Consider the following 25,056-nt stretch of genomic DNA (forward strand, 5'->3'; position numbering starts at 1 on the left):
TGGGGGTTACCACACATGGACACCATCCTTGGCAGGCTATTGTGAAGCAAAGAGGTGGAGAGCCTCTTTCTCTACCCCTTCCCCAGATTTTGCTCCTTCAATGCAACCTCAGAGCAAAATGTCTAGAACCCCAATTACAGACTCCAGTGGTCCAGCTGTCCCAGGCCCTCAACCTAGACCTTCCAACATGATGACAAGGCTGTTCCAGTACCAGTCAAGTCCCACTCACTCTTCACATACAGGGAGTCCCCTCATGGGCTCACAGGATTGTCTGGAGCTGGACTTCCATTGCTTCCCCTCCAGACTTCCCAGACAAGTCTATATTTACTGACACCGCAATTCAGACATTGTTCAAATCCTCCCGCATCTTGCCCCATAATCAGCAAGACTCTGCAACTCCAAATCTCCCCTGGGAATTGGGGAATCATTGTGGGGAGGCCCCCCTACTCGATACCACATCTGCTCTGAGCTTCAGCTGTAGAGTTTGGACTTATAGGTGACTTCCCCCCCTTATTTTTATCTTTTTATATTTTCAAATTTCCTATAATGAGCATGGACTCCTTTTTACTACAAAAAGGATATTAAAAAACATTTAAGAAGAGAATTCCCTGGGGGTCCACTGGTTGGGACTGCCGAGGGCACGGGTTTGGTCCCTGGTCAGGGAACTAGGATCCCACAAGCCTTGTGACACGGCCAAACAAAATAAAAGAAAACAAGTTTAAGAAGTACCATGGAAAGATGATGTTCAGGAAGAGTTAATGATGTGGAAGAATGGTTATAGTTTTTAATTATTCAAAAACAAGGTGCAATTTTACATTTTACTATATATACATATATATAGTACATTTTAAAAAATAAATTTATTTATTTATTTATTTATTTTTGGCTGTGTTGGGTCTTTGTTGCTGCACGCGGGCTTTCTCTAGTTGTGTCAAGTGGAGGCTGCTCTTCATTGCGGTGGACTTCTCATTGCGCTGGCTTCTCTTGTTGCGGAGCACGAGCTCTAGGCCCGTGGGCTTCAGTAGTTGCGGCTTGCGGGCTCTAGAGCACAGGCTCAGTAGTTGTGGCGCACATGCCCGGTTGCTCCACGGCACATGGGATCTTCCCGGACCAGAGCTCAAACCTGTGTCCCCTGCATTGGCAGGCAGATTCTTAACCACTGCGCCACCAGGGCAGCCCCTAGTACATATTTTTTAAGTGACAGGACAAAATACACGTTGACAGGCTACTTACCATGAAGTGAATGAAGCTTAAGCTCCAGGGCCCCTCACTTGCACAGGCTACTTTGAAGACCCTGGGAGGGGCTCTAACTATGCATTCCCAGGGTCAAAAGTGAGGTATTTGAACAATTGGTTAAGATCACTGACTCCACTCTACCCGCCCCCGCACCTTCTAAGGGTTCATGGAGAGACCCTAGGCATTTTTGTGGTCTGGCGAAGGGGAAGTTGCATAGGGGACATATTCAGTTTAGGTTTAGTGGGACACATCTAGAGGACCCACAATCCTGTACACATCCAGTTATGTGACTGCTAGCTGTCCCGGTGTCTGAATGGCTTCCGGGAATACCTGTGCCAATTCACCTGGGGCAGGTGTAAGGCCGGAGGTCAGATCATCATACAGACACGTCCCGTAGCACGTGTCAAAGGTTGGGCTCTTTGGAGGCAGATATTGAGATAGAGCCCGTGGTGCAAGAAGTTTACTGAGGATTGAAGCCTGGGAGGGGAAGGAGTGAGAACGTGAACTGCAACACAGGGCTGACACAGCCTTAGCCGACCAGGTGGAAGCTCTGGAGCGAGGTTTGTCCACGGGGGTGTCCTGTGAGCTGAGGGGCAGGGCCTTTATGCTCAGTGGCTGGGTATGGCTGCCCTGGGAAGGGCATGACCTGGGATGAAGCAGCTCCCAGTGCATGGACAGACTGAAGTTACAGATGCTGTACCCTGACCTCCCTCTGCTCGGCTGACCAAGCTCTCCACAGCTACACGGGAAGTTCCTCCTCCAAGGGGATCCTGGTGGTGCATGGTTGGGTTTCATAGCCCATGCTCTTCGTACGCACACACCTCTCTCCCTCTCTCTCATATTTTGAGGGTTCTGATCCTGCAGGATTTCAGTCGGCCTTTCTTCTTGCTTTCCTTAGAAGAGGGAAGTTAGTAGGATGAACTGTAGCCATTGTCACTGTAGGCAGCCTCAAAGCTGCAAGGGATACCCATCCTCTCCCTCCTCCATTCTAGACTCCCCTCACCTTTAGTTACTACCTCTGCTGGCTTTGATGGCTTACCTGGGGGCATGACCCAGACCTTCATCTCCCAGGGACATGCCCTTCTCAGGCTGGGGTTGCTGTACCCATTCATTTATGGTCATAATTGTGCAAGGGGCTACCAGGGGGCTCTGAGCAGATCACCCGAATTTTATGGAGTAGCAGCAGCGCTACCTCCTCTTGGTATTAGGGTCAATTTCCCTGTCAAAGTGGGGGCTTTTCTTGCCAGTTGGTGTCTGCCCATAAGAAGCCCAAAGTGCCCAGGCAGCATCTGTGGCTTACCATCCCATCGGACTCTTTTGTGTCCTTTGGTGGAAGAGTCCCCCTTTGGGGACCAGGACTCTAGCCCCGCAGAGCCCAGAGTTGCGGCAGCAGAAGTGATGGGATATCCCTTCCAAGATCAGGTTATAAAAAGACTGTGGCTTCCGCCTTGAGCATCTTCTCTTGCTTTCTTGCCCACTTGCTCTAAGGGAAGCCAGCTGCCATGGTATAGCTGCAGTAGGGTGAGGCCCACGTGGCAAAGGACAGATGTCTCGTGCCAGCAGCCAGAGAGGGCCCAAGGCCTACCAACAGCCATACCAGTGAGCCTGAAAGCCGATCGGCCCCAATCATCCTCCACTCAAGCCTTGAGATGACCACAGATGGTCAATTTCTTGATTTCAGAGCTCCTGAATCAGAGGCCCCCAGGCAAGCTGCAACCAGATCCCTGACCCACGGAAACAGCGAGGTAATGAATGTGCATTGTTTTCGGCTGCTAAGTTTGGGGGTGATGCGTTACCCAGCAACAGATATGATACATGGGACCACTCCTGCTTCCACCCCTTGGTGTCCAGGTCCATGCATTCTTCCTTGTGAGGACACAGTGCCAGGCAGAGGTTTAGGGCACACACCATCCTGGGGGATGGTACCCCATCTTGCCGAGCACTGCCTTTGAGCTGGCATTTCAGCTGCACCATCCACAGGCGGTGCCCTCACGTCACCCCTAGATGGCAGCTTCTGGGTGGTGTGGCGTGTGACATCGCCAGCGGTTCCAGGGGTCATGGGCCCGCTTCCTACTTCCTTTGCTGAGGAGTGGATCCTCCGGTGGGTTGTAGTATTATGGGGGATCCCGTGCTGGTAGACCAAGCACTCAGTAAGCTCTCAGCGTGTGGTGTCAACAGAGCTCTGCATGCAGGAAAGGCAGGTGTAAGCTGATTGGCAACTTGTTAGAGGTCCAATCCTTTGGCCCCTTGGAACACCACATTTGTTTTGGTTTTTGTTTTTTTTTGGGGGGGGGGGTTTGTGTGTGTATGTGTGTTTTGTTTTTTTTTTTTGGCTGTGCCGTGCTGCGCATCTTGTGGGATCTTAGTTTTCCAATCAGGATCTAATCACCTGCTTTCTTGGACCCCCACCTCCAACTGTCACGGGATGGGTTCTCCAGAAGCAGATGCTACCAAGATGGTTTGGGGTATGAGATGTTTATTAGGAATCTGAACCTGTGGAGGGCAGGAGAGGAAGCAGGATTGGGAAGATGGAGAAGTCAGTGGTTACACAGGCCCAAGAAAGTCATGGCCACATGATGCGGAGTTTGAGAATGAGTGTGGTCCACTAGCATGTCCCTCTTCAAGGTGACATGGCCAGGCCTTGACACCCCATCTCACTCTCCGGCAGCAGGTATGGGCTTGGGTGAGGTGTGACGTTGGATGAGGAGTATCTCTGTAGCTGCCAGCTGGATCCTGACCACACTTCTGCAGCTGGGGATGCATCTCTGTGTCTAGTGGGGCACAGACAGTGTGTGCAGTACAGAGGGCCAGAAGCTAGTGTGTGAAAAGTTCTTCCAACTAGTAAGAGGGTAAAATGGTAGGTGGACGATTGGGTTCTCAGTGATGCTCCATAAAAATGGAAAATCTCTCCTGTGTCAATAGATTCAAAAACCCAGTGTACACAGTTATGGACACAGGATTCATTTTTGCGTTCATGGAACTCCAGTGAAGTAGAATGGTCACAGTGCCTCTGTACCTCTGTGTGAAGCACAAACCCTGGTGGAGCTCAAACATCGCGTGGGTCTTTGGATGAAGTTGCAGGCCTTACGTATCACTCCAGCACTGGTTTTCTGTGACTGGGTAACAAATTACCCCAAAACTTAGCATCTTAAAACAGCAAATATTCATTTTGGAATGAATATGTATTTTGGAAGGCCAGGAATTTGGGAGCGGCTCAGCTGGGTGCCTCAGGCCCAGGAAATATCATGAGATTAGGTAAATAAAAATCTAAAAAGTTTACAATTTTCCTGGTGCCAAAAGGGAAAAACACCCTCCCCCCCAACACACCTTTTCTTTCAGCATTTCCTTTAGAAAACTTGTCATCTTAACTCCTTTCTCTGTCTCTTTCAGGCACGTAAATCTTTTTAAAAACTAAATAAGCCTCTTGCCAGTTTTGCATCCTAGGACTGTCCTTGGGGGGTATTGGAGCTGTCTCTTTGAAATGCAAACACCAAGGCTTCCTGTCTGTGTGGGAGTTTAGCCACTGTGCCTGGCTCACAGTCATAACTTCTTGCTTGTTGAAAAGATAAGTTTTCTCTTTTCTTTTGGACAAAGACAATTCATATATATGTAACGAGTTGTGTCTGCCTGGCTATATATTAATAAAAGGGTGAGATTTCTTTCTGTCCGAAATCTCTTTAGTGGATTGTCTGTGATGCACATCACAGTTTGGTTTGATCCTTATTCAATAGCAAAACTATTGTATTCTTTGCTATATTTTGAGCAGAGGTTTTACTGGGTTGGCCGGAGATTATATTTTTAATTACATTTCCCCAATAGTTGCATTTAAGACATCAGTCGAGGTTGCATTCATCCAAAGGCTTGACTGGGGCTGTGATACTGCTTCCAGGATAGTTCACTCACATGGCTTTTGGCAACGGGCCCCAGTTCCTTGCTGGCTGTTTACAAGAAGACTCAGTTTCTTACCATGTGATCCTCTCCGCACGGTTGCTTGTGTGTCCTCCTGGCCTATAGCTGGCTTCTCTCAGAGTGACTGATGAGAGAGAAAGGAGGAAGCAAGAACAACTTTTATGACCTACTTTCGGAAGTGCTATGACATCACCTCTGTCGTATTCTATTTGTTAGAAGTGAGTCTCTAAATCCAGCTCACATTCAAGGTTGGGGGAAGGGATTAAGCTTCCCTCTTAAGGGAAGTGTCAATGAATTTGTGTATGAAAACCATGAAATACAACAAGAAGTGCCAACAAGCTAGTTAGTTAATTAGTGTCATCAATCCAAAAAGTATTACATTAGTCCTTGCACAAGAAAACGCCCTGAAAACTTGGAGCTTTTTTCTTTTTTAATAAATTTATTTATTTATTTTTGGCTGCACTGGGTCTTCCTTGCTGCGCGTGGGGTTTCTCTAGTTGCGGCGAGCGGCGAGCAGGGGTTACTCTTCGTTGTGGCGCACGGGCTTCTCATTGCGGTGGCTTCTCTTGTTGTGGAGCACGGGCTCTTGGTTCGTGGGCATCAGTAGTTGTGGCTCACGGGCTCTAGAGCTCAGGCTCAGTAGTTGGGGCACATGAGCTTAGTTGCTCCTGTGTATGTGGGATCTTTTGGGACCAGGGCTCGAACCCGTGTTCCCTGCATTGGCAGGTGGATTCTTAACCACTGAGCCACCAGGGAAGTCCCAAACTTGCAGCTTTTATATGAAATAACTTGATTGAGGTTTTCTGAATGTGACAACTGTCCTAATAAAGTCCATGATATTACCAATAACAAGTTGAGAAGATGAAAGAAATGTTTCCAAACTATCAAAAGTATTTTTCAATTAACCATGATGGAGAAAACATAATTTTTCTATTCTCTCTATAGAAAATATTTCCAAATCATTGTTGGGGTGAGACTAGGCAAAATGGATAAAGGTGGTCAAAAGGTCAAATTTCCAGTTATAAAATAAGTCCTGAAGATGTAATGTACATCATGGTGACTATCGTTTATAATAATAGAGTCGTATATTTGAAAGTTGCTGAGAGAGTAGATCTTAAAAGTTCTCATCACAAGAAAAAAATTGTGTAACTATGCATGGTGATGGACGTTAACTAGATTTATTGCGGTGATCGTTTGCAATATATACAAATATTGAATCATTACATCGTACACCTGAAACGAATGTTTTATGTCAATTATATCTCAATAAAAAATAGAAAAAAATGGCAATGTTCTGCATTATTAAGGTTGTTAATCCCAACACACAGACATACAAAAAAATCATCGTCCTATGAAGAGGTGGCTGAAGAGTGTACAATGAAAAAAATGTAGGAAAAATGAGCATTACAGAAGTGCGCCAGTGAGTTAATTAATAAAAACATGTTTCATTTTCAGGATTTAGTGTTGTTTGTGGTATCTGTTGGAAGGGCTGACTTCATGCATTTTCACAGGGACAGAAGGTCCCATAATCAAGGCATAATGCTCTACCCTCATCTTCTTCAAACTCTTAATAATTTTACCTTTGGATTTATGTTTTGCAAGTGAGGTCCCATGAGACAATGGCACATGCAACGGAGACTTGGAGTCTTGGCTCCTGGTCGTTTGTCCCTCAGCATGCCTGCTCCCCTGTGCCCTGGGAGCCCGGCCTCCTCCTCTCTCTCCTGCCCAGTGACCGCTGCATCTTCTGCTTACGTGGGGGCCAGGGTGCAGGTGCAATGTGGGTCAGAGTGGGTGGGGTTGAGCTCGTGTGCCCTGCGGCTTCTCTGAGCAGGACATGGTGATGGCTGTCCCACCTTTTAGCGGCCAACCTGGCAGGCGCAAGCCTCGTGCCCACCCCTGATCCAGGTACCTCATGTATCCTGGTACCGAGGTTGCAATACGCTTGATGTTGCCCTCTGCCATGCGTTGAGGTGGTAGAGGATGGTAAGGGGAGGTGCCTGGTTTCACCTCGCTGCCCCAGCAAGCTCAGCTGGAGGGAGAGGGAACCAGCAGCCATCAGGCCCATGTTGGTCCTCCAGCCAAGTCCAGGGCAAGACCCTGGCTCACTGGAGCAGTGGCACTGGCCCATCCATTATCCCACGCCCAAAGATGTGCTCCTTTGGCCTCCACTGTCCCTGGGGACCCCTTTTTCCTCCTTCCAACCTTCCTGGCTCTGGCCTGTGTTCATCTCTTCTGGCCAACTCCAGGCGCCCTCCATGCACAAGCCATAAAATACAAATTACACTTTCCGCGATTCCGCACCCGTGTTAAATGCTCTGATATTTGCACTCAAAACTGACATGGCTCTATATAAAGACAAACGGTAAAATTCATGATCATAGTTTAACATTTTCTTTTTTCTTTACTTAGAATGACATGAAGTCGAGAGAGACTGCAAAATAAAGGGAAAAGGTTTACATTTTAGAACCTTTAGCAGCAGGTTTTTTTTTTTCCTGCATTTAAACAATCAGGGAACCCCCGTTTTCATTTTGCACTGGGCCCCGCAAATTATGCAGCGTATCCTGTTCGTTCGCTTCGTTCCGTTAGTAATTTCTTGTGATTTATTTTCACATCCTACAGAAATGTTCGTTTTCTACCTAATTTTGCACACTCTTTGTCAAAGAGAGTCCCCAGAATGGTAAAATCTTCAGATCCCGGCATAAGCCGCACCCTCCCCGAAACCCCAATATCCACCTTATCTTGAGTGATGCAATCACATTAATTTTTCCCCCCTCATACTTTTTCATACAGTAAGCCTATAGAGCTCTTAAGATCAGTGGGAGGGGAAAAAAAATCCCCCACAAGAGAGTGTCATTTCAAAAATTAAAGGAAATCGTGGGCACCCGAGGGGAAGCCGGAAACCCGGCAGGGGGAAGTTCGCAAGCAGTCGGGGTCCTGGGTAGGGGGCCCCGGAGCCTGCCCGCCCTCCCGGTCTGCTCCCGAAGCGTCCCCTTTAAGGGGCGGGGAAGGGGCGGGGCCTGGCGGCCGTCCGCTCTCCCAAGCTGCCCCGCGCGTGCGCCGGCAGTTCGGCCACGTCCCTGGCCACGTCGCGCTCGCTTTCGCCATCTTCGCAGCTTCCTGTCTGTGGCCGCCGCCGCCGCTGCCTGAGCCGCGGAGCCTGGGGCCGCCGCGCAGACCACCGCCGCCATGAACATCTTCCGGCTGACCGGGGACCTGTCCCACCTGGCGGCCATCGTCATCCTGCTGCTGAAGATCTGGAAGACGCGCTCCTGCGCCGGTAAGCGGCGGACGAGGCCCAGGAGAGGCTTGGGCATAGGGCCGGGTCTCTGGGAGGACCAGGCGACCTCGGCTGCCCCACGGCCCGCGGGCCTGCGCCGGCCCGACACACCCCCTCGGCCGGCCTGGCGGGCGGCGGGGCCCGGGGGGAGCCTGCGGCCCCTCGGGGTGGAAGCTCAGGCCGGGGTGAGGTGTCGCGGTGCTGGGCCCAGCTCTGCACTTGGTCGGCTCGCGAACTTGAGCCGTCGGAGCGGGGGAGGCGCCAACTGGACAGCGCGGGGCCTTGTTATCTCTGAAAAGTTTGGATGGGGGGGCGGGGGTCCGGCAGGCGCGGCCTCCGCCCGCGGCTTTAGTGGGCGCTTCTCTGAGCGCCTGTTCTGGGGGTCCCGAGGTGCGGAGAGCCCGCGAATCAATGGGACGCGCGGGAGGAGGATGGGCAGGACGGCGGCGGCTCGGCCTGACGTGGCAGACTACCCAGCCCGGTAGGTGGGGCTGGTGTGGGGAGAGGTCACCCTGCTCCCCACCCTGCCCCTTCGAGGACTGGCCTTTACGTTAGGGTGTCCGGGCAGGCCTGTCCTTAGAGTCCTGCTCTAACACGCCAGCTCTCGGGTCCAGGATCACGCCTGCCACGGGAGGGGGTATGGGGAGGTCTCTAAGCGAATTTCTTGGGGCAGTTAATGCTGCTTTGAGGGACGATCTAGTTTGTCAAACTCCGAGTGCCTTCATCTAATAATGGGTTCTCTTCAACCTGCGGCGCGGCGCCGGGTACCGCCGAGGTCTCGTGTGGTCTCCTGTAATTCCTCACTCCACGTCACCAGTGAGTTGGCGGCTCGCTCCTCTGGAGTACACATTTCATGCTCACACTGCTGGGAGGCAGTGAGACAAATCTTTACCGGCTAGTAGTTGCGGGGTTTTGCATTTCATTAACCCTAAAAGCTTAAGAATGGCGAATTTTAAATGATTTCTTAAAATTACAGCGTCTTCCTTAAACATATTTTTGATGCCATGGCCTTAGTATAATAACGTTTGATGAATTAAAGAGCTTAATTTTTGCAGAGACAGTGAAAGATGGGGTCCCAAAGGACCTGGGTGGCAGAGATTCCATTTACGTGACTGATTTCTAAATATTTTCACCTGTCAAGGAACACCACATCTTTGGCTGCTGTCTTCAGGCCTCACCTGTCTCCCTGGAACATAGCTGAAATCCAGGAAGTAAGCAAAACCAAAAAAGACCTTTGAGCAATCAAAGTGGATGTTACAAAGTCCATGTACTGAAGCTGGTGTGTTTGGCTTGGAGGTGATCTCTCAATTTATGTATAGTTCTGAGAGGTTCAGTTGTATGATTTCCAAAGACAGCGAAGTAATTTCAGCGATTGTGATAGCTGACATTTAAACGCTTGCTATGTATTAGGTAGTGAGCTAAGTACCTTATATGGCTTATCCCGTGTAGTCCTTGAAATAACCTTATGAGGTGAGTGCTGTTGACCCCATTCTGTGGACCAGGGAACTGAGGCTCAGGGAGGTGAGAAAATTAGTGCCAGGGTTGGAACACAGGTGATCAGTAACTCACAATTAAGGATTTGAATAAATATCTATTTGGCCTGAACAATTTTGTTTTAAATTATTCAAAATTATTCAGGTGAGTAGTTTAGGACATTTTCTGTTGCACTCAGGAAATGTTATTTTTTATCCCTGCTTTATTGAGCTGTAATTGACATATAACATTTTAGTAGTTTTAGGTGTACAACGTAGAAATTTGATATGTGTATTGTGAAATGATTACCACAGTAAGTTTAGTTAACACCCATCACCACACATAGCTACATTTTTTCTTGCCGTGAGAACTTTGAAGATCTACTCTCTTAGCAACTTTCAAACATACGATACAGTGTTGCTAACTACAGTTAACCACTGTATGTTACATCCCCAGGATTTACCTTTTGACTACCTTCACCCATTTTGCCCATCCCCCCACCAGAAAATGTTACTGTTAATCTTTATTTTTGTATGAATCTCTTTTATGAAAATCTTTGTGTGAGTCTCTTTATCCTTCACACGTTCCTCAGAATCCCCTTCTCTGTCAAGTCATTCAATGCTGAAGCACGCGATCTCCTAAACGTGTATCTAAACTAAGATGTTGGGGAGAAGTTAGTGCGATGCTGAATGCACAACTCGTAAGGGAGCCTTGAGTAATAGGAGAAAGTAAGGAGGTTTGCTATTTTGTTTGTTTTAAAACATTCATTTAGAACATTTTTAAATGTTCTCATTTGGGAGATTTAGGAGCATTTAGGAAAATATAAAATACTTCAGCCAAAATAATAAGGAAGGTGAATAGGTGAGTTAAGTTTGTGTGCATTTGCCCAGTATCCCAATAGTTACTAAACTATCCTCTTTATCAGACTTAGGATCATTTTAGTTCTTATATGTGAGATTTCCTGGCCTTGTAAAAATCAAAATCACCAAGATCGTTTATTCAGAATTAAAGTCTGAATTTGACTAACTGCCTTGTTTTTTCCATCCTAATTTAAAGTTGTTTAGAGACTTTTGAAAGAGTAAGAATTTGATATGAGGTTCTCAACTAAAATAGGAGACGTGTACATTCAGGTTGTGTTTCTCACTTTGAAAATACTGGTATTGGGGTTCATTTTAGGATTTTGGCATTTGTTTTGAACACAGCTGCAGCTGCTACTTCCCTGGTGGCACAGGGGTTAAGAATCCGCCTGCCAATGCAGGGGACACAGGTTTGAGCCCTGGTCTGGGAAGATCCCACATGCTGCAGAGCAACTAAGCCCGTGCACCACAACTACTGAGCCTGTGCTCTAGAGCCTGCGTGCCACAACTACTGAAGCCCACGCACCTAGAGCCTGTGCTCCGCAACAAGAGAAGCCACTGCAGTGAGAAGCCTGCGCACCGCAACGAAGAGTAGCCCCTGCTTGCTGCAACTAGAGAAAGCCCGTGTGCAGCAGCAACGAAGACCCAACACAGCCATAAATAAATAAACAAACAAACAAATAAATAAAAACAAACATAGCTGCAGCTATAGAACCACGGGGCTTTTTCTCCTTAGGGTAAGGGATGAGACAGGTGAGTGAGGAAGATTCTGTTTTCTTGAACAACTGCCTTAAAGGACCTATTTTAAAGTGAGGGCAGGGGAGTTGATCTTGGTTTAGTTTGAACTGGCATTCTCCGGTGTCTGCCGTTATCATGACAGAGGGGTACCCAAATGAAGTGTGAGTTCCTCATCTTCCTGAACTATGACTGCAGCTGGATCCACAGTATGCTCAAGTTGTCACTTTATTGTCTTCAACACTGACCTGGGTAGTGTTGGGAGAACAAGCCTTGGTTTGTAGGTGAAGGATTTCCTATCTACATTTTCCTGTAGGCTGATAGTTATTATTAGTACTGTATCTATTGTGCTTAAAGTACTAGTGGAGTTCTGAGCTCCAAGGCTCCCAGCCATCGTCCCCTAGTCCTCCCCTTCCCTCCTCCACCTATTGCTTAGATTGTTGTTAGCTGTTGTCATGTAAGTTGCAGACTTTCCATTCTCCTGAAGATGACTGTAATGTACAGTGTCCCTGCATTGCTTGTAACTGGACAGTTTTTATATATATGTGTGTGTGTGTGTGTGTGTATGTATATATATATATATATATTTACCTTTATATTTTGAACTTATTAGGAGATAGTTTTTTTGCAATGAATGTATCTAATTTACAAAAAGCAGCCATTTTCTTGGCTCTTAAATGTGTTGAAGTTTTAGGTTTTAATATATTTCATCTTAAATTGTCTTAAGTAGTACGCAGTGTCTGGTATTTTGATTGATTGATTGATTTTTGTAGTTGCTTTTCCAGATGTGGGGAGTTTTTTCCCTCTTTTTGTTTTTTTTTTTGTTTGTTTATTGAAGTGTGGTTGGTTTACGGTGTTTTAGTTTCAGGTGTACAGCAAAGTGATTCGTATATATATACATATATATGTGTGTGTGTGTGTGTGTGTGTGTGTTTACATATATATTCTTTTTAAGAATCTTTTCCCTTATAGATTATTATAAGGTACTGAGTATAGTTCCCTGTGCTATACAGTATGTCCTTGCTGTGACAGTTCATATTTTTGAAGCACATGGAAAAGACCTCCTCTTTTATTGTCACTGAGTACTTCAGGAAGCTTTTGCCTCACATTCCCAGCTCCCTCTTGGTAGCAGCTGTCACCTTTGTTCTTTTGAGTGCCAGTCTTGTGAGTAATCATTGCTCTCACTTACTGACCACCCACCATGTGCAAGGCACTGGGGACACAGTCCAGAGCAGCAGCTTGTTGCTGTCAAAGTTTCTGCTCTCAAGAAAGCTGCAATTTAGTTGAAATAATAAGACATATATAAAAAGATAAAAACACAGGGTATCAAACCATATAGGCAGTAAATCCTATGGATGTGAAGTGGCAAGACCCTAGGGAAGGCTCCCTTAATTTCCCAACAAGGAGGGTATAAGACCTCTATGAGGAAAAGTATGAAACTTTGCTCATGGACATAGAAGGTGACCTTGAATATATGTTCATACCAATGTCCTGGATAGGACCAGGCAGGCTGGTGAGGAAGCAAGATGATTTGTCTCCCCAAATTAACTTACTAATTCAGAATATCATCAAAGTTAAAAGATAATAAACTGAGAGAAGTAATCTGCAATATATCTAAGTGACAAAAGGTTAATATCCATAATAAAATACTCCTACAAATTAAAAAAAACAATCTGATAGATAAATGGGCAATGTTGGCAGTTCACAGAAGAATAACAGAAGGCCAGTTAAACATGGAAGAATGCCTTGCCTCACTAGTAGTTAGGAACTTGGATATTAAAATAGCAGTGCACGCCATCATTTGCTGCTGGGTGGGAAAAAGTCAGAGGTTTACAAGATCTAATGTAGGCAAGGGTGTGAAGTAAGGCGTATTCTCATCTGGTGTTAAGGAATATGTAAATTGGCACAGCCTATGTAGAGGAAATTTGACAGTATTTCAAAACAAAGTGTTTATTTTATCCCAGCATTTCTAGGGAATTTGAACTACAGAAATTGTCATATATGTGAACAAACTATATATAGGTATAAAGATGTTTGTTGTACATAAATAAATACAAAACACTGTTTATAGATACAAAGATGTTTTTATAAGAACAAAAATTGTACACAACCCAAATGTCCATTAGTGGAAGGGTCACACAAATGTCGGTACCTGCACACTATGGAGCACTATGCAGCCATTAAAAAGAATGAGCCAGAAGTATTAACAGGAGAAGGTATATCTGAAACACTGAGTTAACAGAGCAAATTGTAAAGCGAGAGATGGTATGGCCCCATTTTAAGGGGCAAACGTGTGGGTACACATATAAATACACATATGGAAAGCGGCTTTAACAAAAAGCCTGGAACATTGCACTTAAAATGGAGGTGGGAGGGGTGTTAAAAAGGTCCTTTTGATTTTTATTCCATGTATGTTAGTCCAGTTGTTATTTTTAATAAAATAGCATGGATTTCTCTGAAAACAAGAAAAGATGGCAAAGCGATACATAGTAATAGCTGTCATTTATTGAGCATTTGCAGCATGGCAGGTATAGTCAAAAACATGTTTTCCAGTAGTCCCACAACTTGGCATAATTTGTCCCCATTTGACAGCTGCAGAAAGTGAGGTTTAGGGAGGCCAAGAATGTAATGGGCCCTGACTTACCCGGTGCATTCAAGGGCTGAGCTTGAACCCAAACCTTCTGGCCCCAAAGCCTCTGTTTCCCCAAGTCCCAAGAGCTGTGTTATGAGTCAGGTGCTGACTGTTGGGCTGCTGGTTCCAGGGTAAGTTAATGGCCTTTAGGAGAGCATCTGGATCCTTTGAGACAATGGGGCAGAGCATGGTGCCTGGGACCCTTGTTGAATGCGGCCGTGCAGATTATCCTGGTAGTCTGACCTACAGTGCTTGGTTGCATCCCAGCTGTTGCCAGGACAAAAATAATTCATTGAACGCTTTTCTTTTTGGTTGAGGGCTTTGTTCTATAAATACGATGGGAATATGAGAAGTGCAGCTTTTAACCAGCTTAATTTAGAGTAACATACAGTGGAGTATTTAGTTGTAGGCTTTTATTAAACTTAACTTGGCCCAGTGGGAAAAGACAGGAATGGTGTTAAGTTTAATGACTGCTTTCCATTTTACAAGCTATACTCCTTACTCTGGGTATTTGGTGCATTTGGTATGGGGATGTGGCCGTTACAGAAACATTTAGAGTGAGTGTTCTTGAGAGCTCGTTACCGATAGCGTTCGCATGCTTCGGTCTCGACACCGAAGCTGACCGTGGGAGCCCCTCTGGCTTATAGCAAGTATTCCCCCTGGAAGGAGATTCCTGCCCCTGCCTGATCTGTCTTCAGCTGGGATCCCTGCCTTCCCGGGAAGACAGAACAGTTTTTCTGTTTTAAAGGGAAAAGCTGCTACCTGCTAATCAGGATCCCAGGCCAGGAAGAATAGGGTAAAACTGTGTAAGCACACTCAGGTTGCCAGCATGGCGGTTCCTGCATGGATTCTGCACCACGGGACAAGCTGCAGGCCACTCGCTGCCTGTCCCCTGCTCCTCTGCCCCACCCTCTGGCTGGCAGTAAATTAGGGCAGAGCCCAGAGCATGTCGCCTATTTACAGTCATAGAGACACAGTATGACTTAGAAACTCTTTGGAAGTGTTACCCCAAAATACCATAAAATGAGAGCTTACCCCCATGACATGAAAATAAAATGAATTGCATTTTCTTTTTTCCATTTGCTCATTCATTCAGCAAGTATTTTCTGGGCCCTGCTGTGTATCAGGCCCAGTGCTCAGCACAGAGAACACAAAGTGGAATAAGGCATGACCCCGGCCTTTGGAGATCTCTGTGTCTGGTGGGGGTTTGGGGGAGAGGGAGACAGGCAACCAGGTAATCACAGTGTATTTATAAGCACTGTAACAGGAGCTAGGGCAGCAGCTGGCATGAAGTAGTTCCCAGTATATACTTGCTGAATGAATAAACAGCAATGAGGGAGGGTGTCTTCAAAGACGACTTCCCAGAGGAAGTGATGTGAATTGGGTCCCAAAGGGGAGTGGTAAAAGCAATATGATAGTCCCTGATGTTTAGTATAGGAATGCTGAAAATGAGGACATTAGAATAAACCCTTTACAACAAAATTTGCCCATGTGTATTCCATAATTTTTTATTTAAAATATTGGAAAGAACCGTATAGAAAATGAACTGGAAATTTCTCACTCAAGGCTTCAGCAATCACCAAACGTGAACTGCATGCTCCCTGTCCTTTTTCCCCCATCTTGTCTTCGCTCTCCCATCTTCTCTATGTCAATGGCAGCCTCATTGTTTCTCCTTTGGAACACTGATCTTTGATAAGAAAAAAAAGTCCCTATTACTGGAGAAAAGACTAGAAGGGGCAGGCTGACTATCTGTATCTCCACCTTTGGCGCTTGAAATTGGTTACTACTGATGGATCCAGAGGGATAGAGTCAACTTTTTCTTCGGTTTCTATTTAGGTATTTTTGTGAATAGGTTGGAACTGCAATTATGCATGTGTAGAAAGTAACATTTTTAGATCCAGGCTTTTCGCTTCAACAGGCTTTAAAATTGTTTTGTAAAGTAGTGTTGTTTGTAAAATATCATTTAAAACAATGTGATTTTCACATTCTGGAAGAATATTGCTAATGATTTGGCTGCAGTGACATTTCTGCTAAATACAAACTTGCTTAAATGTCTGATGGTGTGAAGTTTGCAATGTAGGTGAGGTTGGGCCGGTTCTGACACCTAGTAAGACTCAGTTTCCTTAATGAATTCGCTCTTTCTCCACCCTCTGAAACCCACAGTTCACAGTCTGTTGTCACACAAATATTTGGCCAAATCCAGATGTCGGGTACACTCCACCTGATCTACTAGATGTCCCCGGCTGTGTCTCCATGTGCCACAACAGTGCTCTGGAGGGAGAAACAGTTTCAAAATGTGAAAACAATAGAAGACTGCTCTTTGGGGGACTAGCAGGTTCCCACCCTCTTGTTGCCATAGCATCCAGGAGCATTTTTATGTGAGTCTGAGATTGGTTGTGTGATTCCTCTAAGAGAACTTCTTTTAAAGTTTTTAACCTGTCCCAAGTAAATGCTGCCCTCACAAAAGAAGTCACCTTGGGAGGCCAATCCAGGAGGATTACTGCTCAAACTCTGCCCTGAAACACTGTCCCCCACAGGGTTCCTTAATCCAGGTAGATTCCAGCTCCATCCTCGAAAGATTTGTCACCACGAGACATTGTTTTAAAATGGAAAGATGCTAAAGGTAACAGACAAGTTACAACACTAAGTAACAGCAGGGTTTTTGAAATAAATTTCTTCCTGCTTAGACATATTTGAGAAGTTTAATGTTCATTTGAACAATGCACATCCTGGTATATTGGAGCTGGCGTAATTAAGTTACTTTCTATGGTCACCCATCATAGTAAGACAGAAAAGTTGTTAGAACCTTCCCAAACGGTTATGTTCAAGAATGTTAAGGGAAAGAAAACCTGAAACTGCTGTCATTTATTTAGAGTCATCCCGACCATCAGCCTTGACCCCTGGTGTCCCACGTTCCTGCGTTTCCTGCACGGTGTTGTCTACAAAAATCATAAAGCTCTTGGAGGCATTTCTAATGCTTTCCTTTTGTTTCTTTAGGTATTTCTGGGAAAAGCCAGCTTCTCTTTGCACTGGTCTTCACAACTCGTTACCTGGATCTTTTTACTTCATTTATTTCATTATATAATACGTCTATGAAGGTATGGTGTGGCATCCGGTGGAATGTATTTTATCCGTAATTCACAGACCTATGGAAACTGTTAAATTTACGTCACCTGTGCACTTAATTAAACATCTTCAAGAATAATGTCTAAATATGCTGTTCTTGTTGTAGGCACTTTTAGACCACCTAGTACATATAAGAAGGAATAGTTACCTTTAGGCATAATTTTTTCCTACATCAAAGCAGTATCTATTTAATGAAAGTGCTTCACACTTAGAGATTTCTTAGTCTTAAGTTCCTCAACTGTGATAAAGTTCTAAAGCTCTTGAAAACCTTATAAGAAAGAGGGGTGACTATCATGTTTTCAAGCAGTGGGAAATTATAGACTCCCTGGGAAACCCAGCAAGTTGGTTCAGAACGAGAAGCGAAAGCCGGGGCTCCTCGCCGCACAGCCTTGTCCTGCTGCTCTGGGAGGGCCGGGCTGTGCCATCTGGGTGTCACTTGTGCTGTGCTGAAGCAACAGCTGCACCATAATTTACTTAATATGGATTTTAAACCCTTTAACTTGTCCTAAGTATTAGTATCCATGACACCTTTGGTGTCATATATCCCCGCATGAAAACAAATGTATAGCTCTCAAAATACAAAATGTTTGTATACCACCTAGCCTCTTGTGTGCCACTGGTGGTACGCGCTCCACGCTTACGGCAGCCTCAGTTCTTTCCCACAGGCACTGACCTCACACTTGGTGAGCACCGCCAGGGCGCAGTGAGGGTGGGGCAGACAGCAAGCAGCACTCCGTCTGGCAGCGGAGAGCAGACTATCATAGCAGCACTAAATGGATGACTGCGGTGTGTGATTGGTGCCATGAAGGAAAGTATGGGGCTCTCAGCATGTGTAAAGGATGTCTGATTTCATTCATTCATTCTTCAAATGCTTAACTGCACCTGCGTGCTGGGCACTATGGTAGGCACTTGGTTATTGGTACCCAGGGAAGCAATGTTTAAAGCCATGGGTATGGTATTTAAAGCAACTCCCCCCAACACTTTGTGTTCAAAAGCATTTTTATAAGCACAGGTCAAAGTAGACAAAGCAGTATTTGAGCCTGTGGTCTTTACTAAGAAGCAAATTTGAGTTACCTGTAATCATTCCATTCTTTATTACTAAGTGATGGGAGCGTCATTATCAGGAAATAATTAGCTCCCTTAAAAATGGCTAGGTCCGGGAATTGCCGGCAGTCCAGTGGCTAGGACTCTGCGCTTTCACCGCCAAACTGCCAGGGGCCCGGGTTCGATCCCTGCTAGGGGACTAAGGTCCCACAAGCTGCATGGCGCTGCCCAAAACAGAAAGCCTAGGTCTTTGCTTGCTGTGCAGGCAAGTTACAACTGTAGATACTGGAAGTGTATGAGTGAGAGTCCCCTTACCCCCAGGACGCCTAGCTTTCAGAGGAATCCTTACTTGCTTAATTGTTGCTTCCAAACATAATGTCTTGAAAATCAGGGCAGTGAGAGCCAAGTTTTATGTGCTCATAGCTTTTTACTTTAAATGCCAAGCACTGGTGAGAGGAGAAAAGCAGCTGCTTTTCCCAGTGGCTGCTAAGCCTTTATGGGCGCAGTCTGGGCTGGCTGCAGGAGTGGGGCTGGGGAGGGACCCCCGGCCACCGTGTGCCTTCACAGGATGTTCGGGGGGGGGGGCTCTGTACATAGATGTGTGTGTATTTTGTTTATACATGTGGATTATATGTTATTTTATTCATATACATACATGCATATATTTTCACGTGGAGAGAACTCACAGTATAAGATATTGACCTTCCTTGATTTTGCATTGGGGAGGGGAGTGTGTGTGTTACTTCTTGGTGTATGGGTATCGTCAACAATTTTAATATTGACGTTGTATTGACTATTTATTTGCAAATGTAACTTCATGATAAGATGCCAGGGACAGTTTAGGTCTTTGTTTTGTTTTGTTTTTAAGTGTATGTGGACTGGATGCTTGCTCTCATTTTTCTCTGAAGTTGTTTTGCCCAAATGTTTTCCTAATCAGGTTTCACAAGTTGCCTTTCCTGGAGACAAGTGGCACCAGGCCACGCGGCTGACATCCTGGTTGTCTATGTTTATAGGCTGGAATTGACGTTTGCTTCTTGAGCCTAAAATTCTGCAGTCTGAAAATTGGTGTAATTTCAGAATATCAGACTTTTCCTTGGGTTCAGATGAATATATAGTGTTTTACCTTTTGAATGTGAAAGACGAACATGTAGGCAGCAGTATTTTACAAATTACCACTTAGTTTGGTTTTGCTTTTGTTATGTTACCAGGCAGAATTTCATAGCAGCAATATATAAGTTAAAACCATCATTGCAAAGTTTAACATGAGTTACATTGTTTATCTTATCTTTAGATAAAGCACTAGCTCAGAAATATCTTCATGCTGTAAGGAAGTGCCTTGGTTTTGAACTGCATTGAACTTCTCGTTCACTTTTTTTCTAAAGCTACCATCTAATAGTTTAAAATGAGATTAAAAATACATTCTTTGCAGTCTCTTATGTAAAGTTAAACTTAACACTTAACATATGATCCAGCAATCCCACTTGTAGGTATTTACCTAAGAGAAATGAAAACTTACGTTCACACAAAAGCCTGTACACAAATGTTCACAGCAGCTCTACCCACCATCTCCCAAGCTAGGAACAACCCACCTGTCCTTTAACTGCTGGGTGGATGAACAGCTGTGGCACCCAGACATGGGCTGTTGCTTTGAAATATGGGGGGACCAGTTCTTAATACACATGACAACACAGTTGGATCTCAAATCGTTATGCTAACTGAAAGAAGCTGATCTTAAAGTTGACATATGGTTATGATTCTATTTATGGAATGGAATTCTAGAAGAGGCAAAAACTGCAAGGACCAAGAACTCATCAGTGATTGCCAGAGGTTAGGCTGGGAGAAAGGCTTGACTCTGCAGGGGCAGCATGAGGGAATTTGGGGTGGCGGAGGTGTTAGGACTGGTCTGTGTCTTGATTGTGGTGGTGGTTATATGACTTATAGAACCGTATATCCCAAAAAAGTATATATTTTAAATTTTAAAAGATATATATATACACATATGTGTGTGTGTGTGTGTATGTGTATACATATGGATGATGTAGACAGCCAAGAGAGTGTGAGCAATTTTAAGATATTGATGACCCAGTATTTTTTTTTCTTTGTAGCTTATCTACATTGCCTGCTCCTATGCCACAGTGTACCTGATCTACATGAAATTTAAGGCAACCTACGATGGAAATCATGATACTTTCCGAGTGGAGTTTCTGGTGGTCCCTGTGGGAGGCCTCTCGTTTCTAGTCAATCATGACTTCTCTCCTCTTGAGGTTAGTTAAGAGGCTATTTAGTAATCCTGTCTGGTTCCCTAGGGAAATAGACCCATTTGCAGGTAATGGGGTTCTGTTTTGGTTTGGTTTCTTGAGGGGCGGGGCGGTGGGTTGGCAGACATACATGGTTTGGTGTAAATAAATCGTGGGCAGGAATTAAGCACCCAGGTTAGACACCTCTTTGGGTGTCTCTGACTCTCCTTTAGAATATAAACTTGGCTTCTGTGATTCCAAGCACAGTGCGCTGCCTGTCCGAGTGTCTGAAGCACACGGTCTTCTCCCCGCTCCCACTCTTCGTGCGCGGGCTTCGCTCATTGGTGCCGTCTGCGAATCACCTAAGCAGCGTTGCTTCAGTCCTCGTCTTCAGGAAGCGCAGTTAGCGTGGTGCCCCAGCGCTCCTATGCGCTCCGCCCACCCCTGAGCGTCCTGGGCTTGATTCAGTTACCGCACTGACGGTGGTCATCTGATGGTGCAGGGAGCGCCTGGGTTTTGAAACACTTCAGGGACTACTCACAAGTCCTCCTTTCGTCATCGTGAATGAAGTGCTGTGTTGGGCAGAGAGTTTGCATGATTACAGCTCTGACTTCCTACCCCTTTGATTTAACCATGCTAAAAGCCTGAAGGATAAGAAAAATAGTGAGACGATTTAAATAGCCTGGAAAGGAGACCCAGTTGGTGAGGAAAAACAGCAGTGAGGGAGTGGAAGGACCCAGTCATCAGTCCTGTCAACCCTGGCAGAAAGCAGAAATTAGGGACCCTAGATTCGGAGTGGGATAAGCTGACGCAGGAGAAGCAGCATACACGTAGAGTCCCAGAAAATTGAAGAATGCAACGCTGGAGAGACAAGGTGATGAAAGTCCAAGAGGTAGAGCTGTGCAGGTTGTCCAGCCTGTCACTGGGAGCGTCGTGCCTTTTATCTGTGGCTGAAGTTTCTGTGATTTATTAAATTGCAAAGCTACTCTGGCCTGGGCTCTGATGCCAGATTCCCCACTCTGTGCTACTTCACAGTAAAGCAAGAGTGTTTCCTGTGAACTCATGGCGGGCACTGGATGCTGACCAAAGCGTGCTGTTTCTCTTACAGATTTTGTGGACCTTCTCCATTTACCTTGAGTCAGTGGCTATCCTACCACAGCTATTCATGATCAGCAAGACCGGGGAGGCCGAGACCATCACCACCCACTACCTGTTCTTCCTGGGCCTCTACCGTGCTTTGTATCTTGTCAACTGGATCTGGCGCTTCTACTTTGAGGGCTTCTTTGACCTCATCGCTGTGGTGGCCGGCGTTGTCCAGACCATCCTATACTGCGACTTCTTCTACTTGTACATCACAAAAGGTACATTGGGCTGCGTCCTGCCAGCTTTGTTGTACGGCCGTGTGTTCTTCTAGGGGCTCTCCTTGCCTCGCATGCTCCTAATCTGACACTTGCTCAGAAAGCAGAACTGGCTTCAGAGGAACCTTTTAATGACTGTCCAGTTAAATTCTCGGTCAGGGTTGTCAGGCTTTTTTTTTTTTTTCTTTTTCTGTAACTTTATTGTTTTCTACAATGACACGTTTTCATTGTAAAATTAGTCAGAACTAATGATTCTGAAAACAATCACCCAGAATCCTACCACTCAGAGATAATCATTGTTAATGCTTCAGTAAATGTAATCATTTAATGATACATGATTTCAACTAAACATGTTATTCTATAATCTGCTCTTTTCCCCAGACATCTACATAATTTTTAATAGCGATAGAGTATTATGTGGATTACCATAATTTACTTACTCAGCCCCCTGTTCATGGGTGTTTGGGCTTAAAAATCCAGTGCTTATATCAGCATCCTTGTATGTGTATATTTTTGCATTTGTATGAATAGAGGATGTGTGAACGTCACAAAAATCTGATGAAAGCCATGGTCCTTGCTGAGAAAAAAATGCACAGTTAGACATATTCACACAAATATATGCGTAGAGTTTTAGGGAATTCAGGAGCTTCTGAAACCCAACCACAGATCCCAGGCTAAGAATCCTGGCTATGCAATAAAATTCCTAATGGTGGAATTGCTAGTTATAAGGGCATATGTATCTTATCTCCTTTTTTAACATCCAAAATATCATAACAGTTATATTTCAGTACATGTTAATTAGGGAAGAAAGTCATGATAAAAAAAAGCTGCTGTGAATTTAGTGACAATTTCAATTGAATTACTATTTTTAAATTCAATTGCTGTGGCATCCAGATACATGAAGAAAATTCCGGTCTGTGTGTGCATGACACTTCCATAGTTCAGAGGGCTTTGTTTATTGACACCAAAATCAGACGCCTGTTGGTTGCCAGAAGCTTATTTCCTTGGACCTTACTATGTAGTATCTTGTATGACAGACTTCTGGGAATGGGAAGGAGGAAACTGTAAGCTTGTCAGGATCAGTAACCTTTTGTTTTTTTCTCCCTCTCTTGAAAATTCTAGTACTCAAGGGAAAGAAGCTCAGTCTGCCAGCGTAAGTGCCAAAGACCATGACCAGCATCTGTCCTTCAGGGTGCTCGGACAGAATTCTTACCACAGCAAAGGCACAAGATGCTTCATATGGAAAATCAGAAACTTAACTCTTTTGTTGCAGATAGTCATCTATGGCTCTGTAAGAACCCAGAGGGAAAGAACCAGAAGGTTTCTGTTCAGTGCATCTTGCCTTATCTTTTTTTATTACTATGTACAAAGATTTTTTTACACAAAGAAACTTAATGCTGTATTAATAAAGTCAGTGTGTAGCTTCAATTGGGATAGTTGCAAAAGTGAAGATTTTGTGAGGAATAAGTGCAAACTTTTTTTTAAATTCTTTGAAATTGTTGATTCTTTGTGTCTGCAATGAAATCATACTCCTTGACAATTGGTAGATTATATATTCCTCCATCTATCAAACTTGCATTCCACTATATTTATTTTTTTGCCAAGAGATGAGTTATCTTTGTTTGAAATCTGAGACACTGTGTCCAGTTTGGTACATCTGTTCAAATCACTTCCCACCTGATGTGGAAATCCTTCCTTGGACGTCACAACACTACATTTAAGGCTGGTAAGGGTGACTTGAAAGTCTTACGGTTTTCATTGCCAAAATTTTAAGATTCTGAATGTCGATGGAGTCTCATTTAGGAGTCAGCAAAGGTGCCTGCCCTCCTCCCCTACTAAGAAGTGTCAGTTTGAGACTGTCCCAAGGCTGTTAAAGAGCTCGGTGGGCAGGGGCTGTGGGCTGCCTGCTGTCTGAGCGTGAGGTGCAGGAAGCATTTGTGATTATTTTGGATCTAGGACTCCTCTGAGAAGTGGAACACGAGTAGTTACCTATCACTTTAATTTATAGTTACAGAAGATTACTACAACCATGTCTATGCTCAGATTCTTCATACCACTTTTGGATAGCAAAGTGATTTCCTTTTTTTTAACTGGCAGCACCAACTGCCATTCCTTTTACTTTTTTTTGTTTTTTGTTTTGTTTTTACTGAGCTCTTGCGTGACTTATCTTGTGTTACCATCCTAAATAAACATTTTACTAAACATAGAAGAAACTGTCTTTTTTCTGAATTAGGCTTTTGGAACATCCTGTGTCAGGATGGGTTTTTATGTTTTTCGATTGGCAACAAAAGCTCTACATAGGGCTGCAAACATTTGTTCTCCACTTAATAATCTAAAACCCTCTGTATTTTTTAGAAAATTTGGAATTTTCCTCCTGATTTTGCCATTGTATTGGTTTGCTGTGTTTTTTTGATTTATGCAAAAGCATTTGACTTTGTTTTTATGTGATGCACCATAAATGTTAACGTGTTGAATACTAACAGTGCTTACTACAAGAAGGATGTAGTCTTCTTGCTTGCTGCATTAAAATACCTTGTGGAGGAAGGGAGCTGGATGGGTTTTACTTTTATCTAGTGTGTCTCATAACATCTTTCCAAATAAGCAGTATAACTGCATAGTTTAACCTCCTGTCTTTCTCTCTCTCATTCCCACCCCCCGACCTCCCGCATGTCTTTGCTTTTCTGTATCAGAGTATCTTTCTTTCTGGCATCCTAGTTTTGTTTCTGTTTTCATCCTCCTTGGAAGATTCTGATAGTGTGGAGGAAGGGTAGGAAATCGTGTCCTAAGTGGAGCAGACTCCTTGCGGCCCAAGCTGGGGATGGGTGGGGGTCTCACACTTGTTTTTGTGCATGTAAATCAAACACAGGCTGGGATCATTCGTTGGAGAGCACACTGCGTAGAGCGAGGATCTGGGACTTCCGCACCTGATTCACGAAGTGTCAGTGCCTCCTTCAGTCATTCTGCCCAAGTAACTGTAAAGCTGGCCAAGATGCTGCCACCATCTTGTGGCCCACCAGGATGACATCTTAACAGGTGCCTTAGGGGAGCGCAGGACTGGGCAGCATCCTTGCACACGCTGGAAACAAAGGCATTGTCTGATGCACCTCACGAAGCACTGTTTCAGAATTACTCTCACTTCCTGAATAAAGGTTATCAGGTAATTCATACTTTT

At 44.8% G+C, this 25,056-nt stretch overlaps 1 protein-coding gene across 1 annotated transcript; it reads left to right on the forward strand.

The window, feature by feature from the left end:
• The first annotated feature begins 8,223 nt into the window (after positions 1-8,223).
• KDELR2 (KDEL endoplasmic reticulum protein retention receptor 2) lies at positions 8,224-25,049 on the forward strand. The gene is made up of 5 exons (XM_082671485.1): positions 8,224-8,422; positions 17,117-17,217; positions 20,395-20,553; positions 21,635-21,887; positions 23,007-25,049. The coding sequence occupies exons 1-5, from the start codon at positions 8,332-8,334 to the stop codon at positions 23,039-23,041; spliced, it is 639 nt and encodes a 212-aa protein (XP_082527611.1). The 5' UTR covers positions 8,224-8,331; the 3' UTR covers positions 23,042-25,049.
• The last annotated feature ends 7 nt before the right edge of the window (positions 25,050-25,056 follow it).

The sequence above is a fragment of the Grampus griseus genome (assembly GCF_964374135.1).
Source record: "Grampus griseus genome assembly, chromosome: 14".
Lineage (NCBI taxonomy): Eukaryota > Metazoa > Chordata > Mammalia > Artiodactyla > Delphinidae > Grampus > Grampus griseus.

Excerpts from the sequence above, each read along its gene's own strand:
- KDELR2 (XM_082671485.1), top strand. The coding sequence starts at position 8,332 with ATGAACATCTTCCGGCTGACCGGGGACCTGTCCCACCTGGCGGCCATC. Across the intron at positions 17,218-20,394 it reads TATATAATACGTCTATGAAG|CTTATCTACATTGCCTGCTC; the intron begins GTATGGTGTGGC and ends TTTTCTTTGTAG. Across the intron at positions 21,888-23,006 it reads CTACTTGTACATCACAAAAG|TACTCAAGGGAAAGAAGCTC; the intron begins GTACATTGGGCT and ends TGAAAATTCTAG.